Source organism: Silurus meridionalis, chromosome 10 (genome assembly GCF_014805685.1).
Source record: "Silurus meridionalis isolate SWU-2019-XX chromosome 10, ASM1480568v1, whole genome shotgun sequence".
NCBI lineage: Eukaryota > Metazoa > Chordata > Actinopteri > Siluriformes > Siluridae > Silurus > Silurus meridionalis.
Genome location: NC_060893.1, coordinates 1,721,335 through 1,736,388, shown reverse-complemented (window position 1 = coordinate 1,736,388; position 15,054 = coordinate 1,721,335). Strand labels below are relative to the sequence as shown.

The window sequence follows — 15,054 nt, the reverse complement described above, 5'->3', positions numbered from 1 at the left end:
AGAGAGCGAGACAGACAGAGAAAAGGAAAACAGGGATAGCGATTATAGACTTTGTATACTGAGCTAGGCCAAATAAAATCTTGCTAAATATCGTAATATTCTCAATACATCTCAATATTCTATAGAACCATCCTGGATCAGTGGGAGCTCAGTGTTTAAGGCTCTGGGTTGCTGATCGGAAGGTTGGGGTTTCAAACCCTGGTATCGCCAAGCTGTTACTCTTGGGCCCTTAAGCAAGGCCCTTAACCCTTTGTGTATCATGTCTGACCCCAGCTTCATTCTTTCTTTCCTTTTATTTTACCTCAAAGCTCAGATTGAGCATTTGTACGCCTCAAGTTTTGAATGGAAGATGTGAAACCTGTTCGTCTTACATTAAAGTGCGATTCATGAAAAAGTGGATGTCCCTAAAAAGATGTCCGTGGTTTATTTCTGGCCTAAAAAACACTTCTTTTGTGTATTTGTTCTGCAGACATGGGAGATTGGGTGCAGGTGGTCCTGCTCTTGGTGTGTGCCTCCTCCTTTTCGTGTGAGGGGACAGTTTTGGAGTTTCCCACCCTCACGCCCATCAACAATGTAGTACAGGACCCCGCGACAGGCCGAGTCTACCTGGGGGCTGTTAACGCCATTTACCAGCTTGACGCTTTCCTCAAACTGGAAGCCAAAGCCGAAACGGGGCCTAAGAAAGATGCTCGCAGCTGCACGCCCCCCGTGTCCACCTCCACATGCATGTCTGCGGACCTTAAAGACACGAACAATGTCAATAAGCTCCTTCTGGTGCACTCTGCGAACGGATCCCTGATCGCGTGCGGGAGCGTGTACAGAGGAATCTGCTCCCTGCTTAACCTCAGCAACGTCAATCAGCAGATCTACTACAGCGACAGTAAAGGAGAGAGGACATACGCCGCCAGCATCGAGGACAGCGTCTCTGTTGTCGGGATCGTGGCTACGTTCCAGTTTAAGGATGACCCGGAGAAAAAGCCATTCAATGTCTTTTTGGTCGGAAAGGGCTACGGCAGCCAAGAGGACAACCCGAAGCTCATCACCACACGCATTCTGGAGAACTACAAGGAGTGGGTTGTGTTCGAGAGCATCGTGGAGGCCTCCGCGGTCCAGGCCATACCGTTCGCACCAAAGTACCAGCACCAATTTCGCTTTGTCTTCAAAGACTCTGGCTTCGTGTATTTCCTGTTCTCGCGCACTCAGGGTGGGACCGACAACAAGAACTTCACCTTCGTGTCCCGTCTGTGCGAGAACGACGAAGGTTACTACTCCTACACCGAGCTGCAGCTTAACTGCAGTGCAAATGGCATCCACTATAATAAAGTCCAGGCTGCATATGTGACTGAGCCTGGAAAGGAGCTCGCCGCACCATGCTGAATTCCGGCTCATACGGAACCATTACGGTGTGGGATAAAGTGCTGTTTATCGTGGCCACTCCGGACAGGGAGAACGCGACCGACTCAGCTCTGTGCATGTATCCATTAAAGCGCATTAATGAGAGGGTGGAGGACATTCTCAGCGCCTGCTACACCGACTACGGAAAGATTGGAGGAAGACCAGCTGTGTACAGCCCTTACATATCCAGCACTGGCAACCCATGTGCCCATCGACATAGCGTAAGTACGACCGGTATGAACTGGATTAACTCGAGACAGGACTAAACCAGGGGTTTGGTTAACTGATAACCGATTAATCAACCAATAGTTTTTAAAATGAATACTGTATAAAAAAAAAAACCAACATAACACTCCATGTAAAATAGTACCAAACTTTATTACAAAAATAAAAAACAGTACTAAATAATGTGATAAATAAATATGAATATATTAATTATAGGAAGCCAATCCAGCAACCCGGAAAAACTATCGGTATGGATTTTTACAGATAAACGGTAGTTCCAGCAATCAACTATTGTTGCTGATTAATTGGCAAATCTGATGAATCAGTCGACCTCTAGTTTATATAAGCAAGTGGTGTAGATAAAGAGTTTACTATGAGAAGAAATGTATGTAATGATTATGGATATAGAAGCATACAAATGGAATATATTAGAGGCGGACCAAGAATTTTATACAGATACCGATAGCTAGGTTGGATCGGAGTACAATTTAAAATAGTACTGAACTTTATTATAAAAATTAAACATTAGTATCATGAAAATGTGCTGAATGAAATAGATATGAATTTATTAATTAATAAATGCAATTATATTTTATAAAATATAGCTGCTAGCAGCGATTAATGAGGTTCAAGCAACTGAGGTACAGAAGGTCATAAGGAAAAAGGCATTAGGAACGTGAGTTTGAGCTACACCAAGTTTCGTTGTAATAAACCTCTGGTAACGCTGTGTAACAGGTGTCCAAATGTCATTGGTGGATGGTGGCCATGTTTTTTGAGATACGCAAATGTCTTTATAAAGCCTTATGGCAGATTGGAGAGAGACTCTAGATGCCAAGTTTCAGGTCAATCTGATTGGTCAATCGGTTGTGTAGCAGCTTATAAAAGATTGAGCATAAATATTGCTATTTATGTCAAAGTAGCCAGCAGATATTTCTGCACTGGTTTGGTTCCAATCGGATGAAAAACCTAGAAGTCGTTTGCAAAAGTAGGTTTTTAACATAATTAAGTATTATTATTTATAATTTATAAAGTATTTGATTGAAGCCGTCATTCTTAAGGCAAAGTTGCACAACATGAGACATATACCAAGTTTCCTGAAGATATCTCATTCTGTTTGAGTTATAGCTATTTTCGTAAAAGTGGCCCCGACTACTTCGAACATTTTGGGGAGCCTTGGCGATGGTGAGTTGAAAGTTAATTGAGAAAGCAAATGATAAACAATCCCTGTCTACTAAACATGGCTACACTGGTTTTGTTATGATGGTGTGTAAAATAGGCATTTTCTTTGTTTTTACCCAACGAATCCAAGCATCTAAAAGTTGCTACAACAGAGTCTACAATAAATCTTTTATGAACTATGGCCAAAAATCTGTGAGATTATTATTTTTTGACTGTAGCACCCCCTTTGGCCAACTAGGTTGATACTGTGTCAACTTCTCCCCAAATTGATCTCTACCATCTGGCCAAGTTTCAACTCTTTAGGCCATATGGTTTAATCTGCATTGCATCAGTTTTAGGGCGGAATAATACCAATAATAATAATAATAATAATAATAATCTGTACAATAACAGTAGGGTTTTTAGCATTTAATAGGGAGGGTTGCGTTAGGAAGAGCATCCAGCGTAAAAACATGTGCCAAATCAAACATGCGGATCATGAATATGAATGATCCGCTGTGGCGCCCCCTAACGGGAGAAGCTGAAAGTTTTAATTCTTGAACCCCTAAATTAAAGATTACTTATAAATATAATATAATATATAATATAGTAAAAACAAACAGTGATTCGACTCTAGAAGCCGCTTTCGTAATTACAGCAGACCCCAAGCCAGGATGGGTTTTTGCCAATAGTTCCAGCAGCTATCGTTGCCTCTAAAAGAGATCATATGTTCTAAACAGAAGCGTGTACAGAGTCTCTGGTTTAGAATTAAGGTGTTCATCAGGATTCTGCAGAACGAGTGGGATGTTTCATGACGGAGGTTTTCTGACACTCTAATAAACAGTATGTTTGTCCAGCATGTCCAGGAGTAGTTCATTTATTTTTGTATTTTATTTGGAAATATAATCGTCTACATATATGGAAATATTGTGTGCAGGTCCAAACAAAAAAAAACAACCGAGAAAACAGGACTAAAAGCAGTCCTACGCGTATTAGGTTGAGTGATGGAGCCGAGCTCGTGTCAGAGTCATGCTGACGATGCTGGCATTTCTGTCTCCTAGTTTTCTTACAGTTTTTTCTCTACAGTATCGATAGGGTTCGTATTTAATGCCAACGATCCGCCATGTTCACTTCAACTCCAAATTTAACTCCACGTACAGGTTCAGATATAGACGTTGGATCATTCAATGTCCTTCTTCCAGTAAATTCAGCAAGGTTTTGTTTTAAACTGTTCCTCGTAGAAGGAAATTGTGGACCAAAACAGATGTGGAGCCGAGTTCCTGCGCTCTCCGCTGGCCAGCAGACCGGAGTTCGCCCTGCAGGCAGAGCCATTCTTCACCAAACAGGCTCGAGGTCACCTGACAGCCGTGGCCATCGCTGTGGAAAACGATCACACTATTGCCTTTGTAGGGAACACCATGGGCGAGGTATTGAAGGTAGGTGTTACAGAAGGGAAGGAGGGAAAAAATGTTTGAAAGCGATGGTGTTGGAGTTGCAACTTGGCTGGAATGCATGTTGTGGGTTTGAATGCGAGTGGAGGTTAACTGCTTATATAAGAAGCGAAAATGGAAAGAAAAGTGGCAGCAGCATTTCAAACGTTCGCGGATGCCAGATATAAGAAGAATTTAGGACCTTATGTAATGAAAGAAAATGTTGATAGAAAGTGAAGACTTTTTTTATTTATTTTTTTAACACTGCTGAAGTTTTGGATGAATTGGGTGCCAGAATCATCCACTTTCATGGGAGGGGACGTCGTTATCCAATAATTGTGCTATGTAATGCAGGAATGGGAAATGGGGTCATTTCATATTCCTTTCATATAATAAAAAGATACTGACTTTCGTTGCATGTCACCCCCTTCCCTGAGCCACGCCACGCCACGCAGTGACTGGAGACGGAGGAGAATTGTTTTTAGATCATGAGTCAGTCGACACATTCGGCCGCTACTTTCGGTAATGTAGCAGAAGCCTCCTACATGGATTCTTCATTAGGGTTGGAACTCTGTCAGATTAAACAGGAGAGAGCAGACCATGTCGTGGGGAGAAAAAAAAAAAACGTGGCGTCTCGCTTTCGCTCATCCTGGCCGTCCCGAAACACAACTCGGTATGAGAGAGCTATTTTGGGGTCTTTTTTTTCATTTCGAGCAGGATCCTGGCGTTTCTGGTCATTAACCGGCTTGTAGACTACTCGTTTAGGGATGACATTGTGTCAGGGATGTCTCGTATACGTGAGCCGGTGTGTGTGTGTGGGTTTTGGCTACAGGTTGACGGATTTCTCTTGTCCCACGCTGCACTGTATAATTGCGATCTGCTCCATGGCTATTGTTCTCCTCCCACGCAGGTTCATTTGTCAAGCAAACCCGAGGTGTACAACAGGGTTCCTGGGGACACCACAGGCGAGCACGTGAATAAGAATCTTTTCTTCGACAAGACCCAGAGTCACATATACATCACCACGGAGAAAAAGGTGCCTGCTGCTATACTCATCTATCAAAGCATTAAGTCTGTTTGGGTTCGAGTTCATTTCTTCGCCCGTGGGGAATGTTTGATGTTGCTCTGATGTCTTTTTTTTTTCACTTTTTTTTTATGTGCCAGGTCTGGTTATGGAACGATATCCAAACAAAGGCGCTCGGATTAAAATCATTTCGCTGTTTCTTCTCAGATCACCAAGGTGCCCGTGCAGTCGTGCCACCAGAAGACTGACTGCAAGTCCTGCGTGGCCCAGAAAGACCCATACTGTGGCTGGTGTGTCCTCGAGGGCAGGTGAAGATTATTGATCAACTCTTTTAACGATTTAATATCAAGACTGTTGCGCGGCCTCGAAATAAATGGGAGAGAAAAAGAGTCAGGTGGATAAAATACAGGACACATCAGGGATGATGCAGATCTGATCTTAGATTGTTTAATAATCCATCATGTATGTCCCTGAACCTTCATACCCTCAAGTCATTCACGTTTCAGGTTGTTTTTGGATCGAATAATAAAAATATATATTTTTCCATGATCTTGCTTTGATAAATGTGTAGTAAAATAATGTACGTCTTTTTAATAAGTAACATATTCCTGAAAGTGGCTCTGATTAATAGGGCCGAAGAAAAGCAAAAAAAAACATGCAGCAAAGCGAAAGCACATTATTTTTCTGATGGATGTGTGCCGTCACTCACCCGAGGACTTTCTGACTGGAAGCTTGCGTGTTTACAACAATAAATTCTCCCAGTGAGCGAGTGTGATGGAAGCAGCACACGAGCATAGTATACACACTAGATTTGGACAAAAGTATTGGGACACCCGAATTTTCCACCCATCTGCGCTTCTTCCAGCAAATTCAGAGGCACACGATTGTACAGGACGTCTTCGGATGCTGCATGAAATTATCCCGTTACTTGAACTAGGAGACCCGAAACTGTTCCTGCATGTACAAAGCCAGCTCCATGAAGATCTGTTTTCCATTGGCTGAAAGATCTTCTGAAATAGAGCTCCAAACCGAGTGAACACCTTTGGGATGAATGTGAACACTTACAGTACCTGACTTTACTAACACCCTTGTGGATGAATGAATCTCCACATCATCTTCCAAGAAGAGTTGTTGTAATAATAGCAAATGAGGAATAATCTGATGATCAGTTGTCTTGTTGTCTGTTAGTCCATGATTTATCGCATTAACACATGATTGGTAGGAAGGGCGGTGGAAGTTTAATGGATAATTTGTTGGACTTCTGATCAGGAAGTCATGGGTTCATATCCCAGAACCCTCAGCTGTATGACGGAGATAACTGCAGGTGGCTCTGGATAACGGCATCTGCTAAATGCTGTAAATGTAATGATTTGTTGATGTGACTATAAATCCAGGGAGTCACCAAAGCTGCATACTTCAGTCACCTTTCTAACGATTAATCATTTATGTTTTGGTAAACACTATTAAAAGTAGGACTGTGTAGCTTTCATGTTTCCATGGCGACCTGTAGATTGAGTTCTGTGCCTCATGTTCCCCCCCGGCGTAGGTGCACCAGGAGGTCGGAGTGCAGTCGAGCTGAAGAGAAGAACGGCTGGCTGTGGAGCCCCAGACAGCAATGCGTTAAAATAGTTTCCTTCCATCCTCCGAACCTCAGCTGCAAGAGATCCCAGCAGGTAACTGTGCAGGTGTCAGAGTCGTAATTACCACGCTTATTTTTACACTTCCTTTCTCAAACAATCGTTACAAAAGCTGAGCGCTGCTGACTGTGATTCCTCCGCACAATAAAACCATATGCTGGATGTACAGGATGAGCGGAATGCATGCTGACGTGTCTTCCGAATTCGAGTTAGCAGAACAATAGGAGTTGTATTTACTCACTACATTTTGTTTGCACTTTATTGTTATTATTATTATTATTGCGGCCGAGATTTTATCGTTTTTATATGAAAGTGGAAATTAGCTTGGATAGATTTTACTGCGTTTATTGCTGGAACTTACATTTACACCATTATTCTGGTAGCCTTTATTACATGCATTAACAGATACATTTATCAGATTTTGCATGAACAATGCAAGCTGCTTGGTTTTCGTTCCCCCACCACCACCACCAGCACCACCACCAGCACTTATTAACCACATAGATAACTGTTCATTTCCAGTAGTTTTTCTTAAGCAGTGGCCAAAATCCCATTTCCAGGTTGTCTGCAAATAAAAAAAAGTCTACAGCACATAATTTGTGCAACCAATCAGCTTCGTCTCACTTAACGTATCTCCAAAAACTGATTAATGAGGTGCTGCAGCCGGGCAGCTACTAAAAGATGTGCACCGGAGTTAACGTTTAGTTATTGGCCTTTTTCTGCAGTAGGTGGGATTTCGTTTTTAAACAATTATGTGCTCGGATGAAGACACGCGACATTTAAATCCGTCACTCTGAAAGTCATATTAAGCCTCAATAAGAGCTCTGGAAATGTCATCAGCAATGTTCTATCTTGAACTCTGGTTACTGTCTGTGCAGGAACTGAAGCTGTGTCACTGCATATGTTCTTGCTGTCTTGTGTCAGTGTGGGCTTCTTTTGGAATCCGTTTCTTTTCCACTCAATGTCCAGGAACGTTCAGATAGGTGATTTCTCTGACTTTAGTTGTTTATATGCGTCAGATCCAGGATGAATTTGTTCACCTTGAGTTCAGTGTTCCTGAGGATCATCACCCAAACCAGGGTTAAGTTAATGAATAAATGAATGAATATTTCAGCATGTCGAAACCATACTGCTGTTTTACAACAATATATGAAATTATATGTGTGCCAAAAGTATTGAATGGAAGTTTAAAAAAAAAATGAAAAAATATACATTGAGAAAGATGCAACCTGGAAACAGTCACTGTTTACAGTAAAAATGTGAGTTATCGTTTACATGTACTGTACGGGTTTTGGTTTAGCGTTCAGAATTCTCGCGTCCATGGGGGCGGGGCTTAGCAGTGCTTTACTCTGTAATAAATATTGTTATAAGATTAGATCTTCTTATGAGTCTTCACCCATTGAATAAAATCACATAATTAATCACATCCAGGAGCTGTTTATTAAGCGTTGTTTTGCGAAGAATGCACAAAGAGCACCGTGACATTCATTGTTTTGTCCCAGAGTTCATCACTTTCGTACATTTCATGAAGTTATATCCAACTCTTTGGGAGTAGATGTTAAAAACAGCTTCTGTCTTCACATTTGCATTCAAGTCCATCACACACCAAACGGCTGGTAGTGCAGCTCTTCATTGATTTGATTGAAATGCATCGCCAGCCTAATAAACTTTAAAACGTCTCCTGCTTTAGGTCGAAATCAACATTCCATCGCTGCCCAGCATCAGAGACTTTGACAGAATCCACTGCACAATCGGTTTGTCCAGTAGTAAAGCGACCATGGTGGACTCGATGGTCAGATGCAACCTGCCTCCCCCAAACCGGCTTCCTCCCACACCTCCACAGCAAGGTACAGCTTTACACACCTGCAGTGTGAAATGCAATGACATCATACACTCATTAACTGATCAGCTCGCACTCTGACCGTCCATTTAAAGAACATGAAAATGACACGCAATCTGATTGGTTAAAGCATCAGCTTCAGGCAACATGGATGGATTTATGCTTAAAAACCCTGCAGTGCTCGCAGTGCTCGCAGTGCTGGTCTTACGACAATACATAGTGTGAAATTTAATTGGATAGAAACTGAAAAAACAAAGCGAAAAAACGCTATGAAATGAAGAGAATAGAGAAATTGGGAATAACTGAATACATATTAATACAAAAATAAATAATAAAATAGAAGGTTCCTTCAGCACATTTCTTTCTCCAGACTTTGTCATATTTTCACCAGATTTGCTGCACATCATTTGACTCCTTGCTGTTTATCTAGACCTTTCCTCCTACAGTCAGAGAACTCCACCACAGTTCAGGCTCTGAACACACATCACTGTGTGAAACTACAAATCACTCTCGAATCCCTCTGTCTAAAGTAATAGCTCTGTTTTTCTGTGATTGATTACGCCACTGTAGTGTGTCTGTGAATGTCTGGTGCTCAGCCGAAAAATGCTGCTTTCCATGTCTGGTGTTCAACCTCAAATGAATTAAACTCTAATTCTATTGACAGATCATTACCTACTAAATACATTCATGTGATTTCTATATTTCTATTCCTTTATATTTGACCAGTAGCGGGAATTAATCCAACTCTTAAAACCACCAGTATCACGCACAATTATAGAAACCATCAATACAATACAAAAACGCAATATAACAACACGTGCATTACAGAGAGACATTTCACATCTGGAGGTGAAAACCATTTTACTAAACCAACAAACCCAGTTACACTCCAAACCTCTACACTACAACCACAACTGTGCACCTACAACATCTGGAGCAGTTCACAATCTATATTTGTCTAATAACATGACAAAAACATTAAAATGTAAATAAAACACAACCTACTCACCAGAGATGCAGACTCATAATGTGCAGCGCCCCCCAGAGGCTGTAATGCAGTGGTACCGCTCGTATTCACTGGTCTGGAAGTGGAGAACAAACCCTTTCCCGGGCTGAGACACGCTAGCTAGCTTCAGGGTTGGTGACCTCCTCACCATGTCTCGCTTTTCTTCACAATGGATTTTTAAGTTTGTCCGAGACCAAATCAATTTCTCTTCCTCCGTAAGCGTAAAAAAGTCTAACTCTGATGTATTAATGTGTGCAGAGCTACACACGTGTTTTACCAGTCGAACTCAGCTGTAACAGTTTCCCTCTGACCAACCAATCAGAGGACGGAGCTGTGCTGACGCTATTCTGGTCCAGTGAGCTGCCCTGTGAGGAGAATCTGAAATCTGATTGGTTAAAGAAACAGAGCTGTTGGTAATATTCTCTATGGTAAAAGGCCAGCAGTACTGACTCTGAAGGCTCTGTGTAGATTAGATTCACATGGCAGCACATAGAGGCTGAAATCTGATTGGACAAAAAAATCTAACATCCACATCCACGTACTGGAAGCAGTGCAGCCGAGAGAAACACTACGACATGAAGAGAAGAAACTGATGGGAATAAATTAATACAATTTCATGGAACAAATATTAGAATTTAGGTTGTAAATGTGGGTCAGTGCTTCTGATAGTGTTTAGACCAGCAGAGAAGACTTTACTGTCTCTGACCGCCTGCTACTGCATTTCACTGGGATTGTCTTATATTGTTCCTTATTGTGTGACGCGTCCTTGAGCTGGGTAAAGGTGCTATATAATTTAAACATATTATTATTATTATTATTAAAAATATGATGAACCATCTTATATTCAATGTACACTATACAGACAAAAGTATTGGGACACCTCGCTTTTCCATCCTATGTGGTTCTTCCTCAAACTAAGTAGAGAAGTTTGGGCTCTGACATGAACTTCAGTAAAAAGTAGTCATTACTACTACTGTTTAAGTGTCACGCTGGTAACTGAACCTCACTTCATATTATTATATTAATATTACATTTATATATGAATACAAAAGAATAAAAGAATGTCACCTAATGATTGTATCAGGGTGATGAAAAGATGATGATGATCAGGAACGTCTCAGTTCTCCCTCTGTCTCATCCTCGTTAACCCCAGACTTCTTGTTGCCTTCTGCCGTGCTCGTTATTAGCTTTGTAAATAAGTTTGCAGTGCGCAAGCCAGGAAATGATACACCAGCGGTATTTTGAAAAAGCCGCGCAGTGACACTGAAAACGGCGCAGCGAGAAGAAAATATATTGAATAGATAAAAACTAAAGTCTGTTTTGATTTAAATGTGAATGTAAGAAGTCGGCACTTCAGATATTTATGTACAAAATGGTTGAAAGTAAACGAGTGAAAGTTTAAAGTGAAGTAAAATACTGATACCAGAAAAGTTGACCTCCGTACAGTAACGCAGTATATGTACTTCATTACTTCTCACGTCTGCACAGTTGTAGAAACGTTTCTCCAGAACCCTGATGCTCCATAAAACAGCACAAAACTAAGCAGTAAAAGAACGTTTTTCCAGCCACATAAAGTGCGTCATGTGCAACATGTTTGGTAAAATAAATTATCCTTTTAATGAAACTAGGAGAACCAAATCCAGCTGCACACAGCTGGCTCCTTGAACATATAGTTTAAATGGGTTGGAGTGGAAGATCTCCTGCTATAGAGCTCTGAACTCAACCCTGAACACCTTTGGGATGAATGTGAATGCACTTGAACCCCAGGCCTGGAAGATCTGTACAAATCTCTACACACACTCCAAAATCTAGTGGAACATCTGGAAGAGTGGAGGATATGATGAGAGCAAAAGGGGATTGAAAGTCGAATGGGATGTTCCACATGCCAGTCTTATGTCCAGGTGTCCACAAACTGTGTAGTGTATTTTATAGAATTAAGATTTATGGAATTAAACATTAGATTTTATTGAAAAACAATTTTTTCTAACAATCTATAAGTAATAATGATGAATAATTAGTGATGAGTAAAGTGAGTTTTGTGTCCTGCGTGTGTGTGTGAAGATTCGGTGGCGGTGCCGGTGAGGATCTTTGTGAACGACAGCGTGGAAGTGGCCTCGCGTGACTACGAGTTCTACGACTGCGCAGCGGCGGTGCGCAAAGCGGAAAACACTCCGTGAGTGGCTTCTTCTCTCTTCTCCCCGTGTCAGCGAGTGTGTCACCGTTTTGTGCTGACGCCGAGCTACAAAGTGCACGTGTGCGTAATGAATACGAGCATCCGCGCAAACCAGACTGGCTTTTACTCATAAATCGTGATGCATGAGTGATGCTGGAATTGAATTTGCTTCTGGAGTAAGATTTGCTGTTCTTTTTTTTTTTTCTTTTTTTCCCCCACCTTCATACCCTGAACAGGAAATTGCTTTCGTTTCCTATTCATTCATCAAAACCCAAAGTCAAACTCTTGGTTGTTGTTTTTTTTTTTACTTTTCCATTTGTTTCTTTTTTTTAAGCACTCTGGACTGTAACTGATGAATGAGCTTTGTTTCCTCGGAATTGAAAAGATGCGTGTTCTCCTCTAAATTCACACACTGCTAAAAAAAAATGTAATTATGGACCACTGGAGTCTCTCCCGGTTCTGTCTAAACGTGTGTGTGTGTGTGTGTGTGTGTGTGATTCCTTGTTCTCTGCTTCACCCGTAGCTGTATAGCGTGTGTGAGCAGACCGTGGGCGTGCCAGTGGAACACTGCTGATCACACGTGCTCGGATATGAACGATGCCGAAACGGGGGCCAATATAATTAAACACAAACAGGTGAAAAAACTTCTCAACCTCATTCACTTATTTCTGTGTGCAGGACAACTCTTTGTGTCCAGGGATTATAATCGGATTATAGCGCAGGGACTTTCTGTATGAAGTTTCACATGTTAGAGTTGTTGCATGAATAATATAATATTCTGGACTCGGAAAGAGGATTTCTGGCTTGTAGGGAAGATTCGAAGAACGATACGTGAATTATTTGGATCATTTTTCTATCCAGGAATAAACAAACTTTAAATATATTATAATGTTTTGAAATATGATGTTTTGGTGTGTGCATGTGCGTGTGTGTGTGTGTGTGTGTGTGTGTGTGTGTGTGTGTGTGTGTGTTTAAAATGTCTTCCAGACAAAGAAATGTCCACGATTTGAAAACCCAGATCCCATCCTCATCCCAGTGGGATATAAGACTCGCATCAGTTTTGAAGGAGTAAATCTGGAGCCCTACAAGGTGAGCTGTGACTCTCTGGTGATTCCTGATGAACTTTATTTTCTTCTTTAAAAATCAGGCTTTGATCTGATCACCTGTGTTTAGTGAAAGTAGCACAGTGCATGAAGTCATTCAGATACAGGTTCTAGTGATCTCAAGCACCTTGAATATGGTCTGGGTTCTGGTACCTGATGAGCGGGTTTGAGTAGTTCAGACCAGGAGTCGCCCGCAAGGACCACATGAGTCGCCCGGGGCCTTTTCTAAAAATAGCTCACCATAGCGCCACTTACCAGTGAGCTGCATCAAACTGTTTTTTGTTGCTATTCTTTTTTAAATCACACTTGCATTGCTGTGAATTTGAAAATAACAATATTAAAATATAGATGACTAGATATAGATGAATATCATTAATTATTAATAATAACATAATTAAAGGTAAATTGAGCAAATCTGTTATTTCAGAACTTGTGTGTTATTTTGACTTGTGTGTATTAAACTGGTAGCCCTTCACATTAATCGGTACCCAAGAAGTAGCTCTCAGTTCTAAAAAGGTTGGTGACCCCTGGTTTCGAAAATCTATCGATACCGAAGTGTAAACATCTATTAAACGGGAAACAGGTTGTGGATGTGAGAGATCAGAGGTGAGCAGGCAGACTGGGTCAAGCTGAGAAACAGAATACAGCAACTCAAATAGCTACTAATTACAACCACGGCGAGCAGAAAAGCAGCTCAGAATTACAATACATCATTTTCTTTTTACATATTGCTTTTTATACAGCACATGTTATACATGCTATACAGCATGAACAGTCGAATGCAGAGGTACATCAAGCTTTTTTCCCAAACCCACACAAACCCCCCATTTAACACAAATCCCCCACCCAAAAAACTCCACCCAACAAACTTCACCCAACAAACTCCAGCCATCATTACCCCATCTAACAAAACTCTACCCATCATAACCCTGCCCAACACCCCAATAACCATAACACTGTCCAACAAACCCCACCTATCATAACCCCACCCATTATAACTCCACCCATCATAACCCTGCCCAACACCCCAATAACCATAACACTGTCCAACAAACCCCACCCATCATAACCCCACCCATTATAACTCCACTCATCATAACCCTGCCCAACACACCCCAATAACCATAATACTGTCCAACTAACCCCACCCATCATAACCCCACCCATTATAACTCCACCCACCATAACCCTGCCCAGCACATCCCAATAAACATAACACTGTCTAACAAACAGCATCCACCATAAACCTGCCCAGCAAACCCCACCCATTATAACTCCACCCACCATAACCCCACCCCTAATAACCCTACCCACCAAACCCCACCCACCATAACCCTGCCCAACAAACCCCACCCATTATAACTCCACCCACCATAACCCCACCCCTAATAACCCTACCCAACAAACCCCACCTATCAAATCCCCCACAAAACCCCCCATTCAACAAACACAAACATAACGCCACTCAACAAAACCATATCCATGCCCCCAGTCCAGTTATAATCTATTAATTCGAACATCTCCTTGTTGGAGAGCGTTCACTACAGTGAGCCGTGTTCCTGACCATCACAGCAGCACTGCAGTCGCACCATCTGCACTTTGGAGAAGCAGATAAATCATTTTTATGTAAATAGAACATGAAACTGAACTTGCAGAACCAAATCTTTCATTAATCGTGGTACAGGAAGTAATTCACTTTAGGGAGTTGTGAGTAAATGTGCTTTAATAAGATTCTACTCTGAATTCATTTTAATTATCATAAAGTTAAAGACATTTCAGGTGCAGAAGGAGTTTTAATCTCTGCATGTTTTTGATTTATAGGTTTTTCTGTGCATAAAGCAAAAATATAATCTTGACACTTTTTAATAGACCAGTTTATTGCACTTGTAGCTTCTTTACGGAATTTCTCCAAGTGCGTTGCTCCACCTGTCCATTCGTCTGCAACGAGAATGGATTCGATCCCGAACCTGCCCCAGTACGGCAAAGCGAATACGCCGTGTGTTCTGATGTTTACTGAAGAGTTATTTTGTGTTCACACATGCAGGGATTTTACACACTTTGAT

At 41.5% G+C, this 15,054-nt stretch overlaps 1 protein-coding gene across 1 annotated transcript in view; it reads left to right on the top strand.

Annotated features, from left to right (window-relative positions):
- Positions 1 to 15,054, top strand: part of plxnb2b (plexin b2b) — a 146,854-nt gene that overhangs the window by 95,098 nt on the left and 36,702 nt on the right. Inside the window, 10 exon segments of the mRNA XM_046858723.1 lie at positions 470 to 1,363; positions 1,366 to 1,616; positions 4,020 to 4,214; positions 5,119 to 5,244; positions 5,440 to 5,540; positions 6,779 to 6,905; positions 8,560 to 8,716; positions 11,777 to 11,888; positions 12,412 to 12,523; positions 12,876 to 12,977. Coding sequence (XP_046714679.1) covers positions 470 to 1,363; positions 1,366 to 1,616; positions 4,020 to 4,214; positions 5,119 to 5,244; positions 5,440 to 5,540; positions 6,779 to 6,905; positions 8,560 to 8,716; positions 11,777 to 11,888; positions 12,412 to 12,523; positions 12,876 to 12,977 — 2,177 coding nt within the window.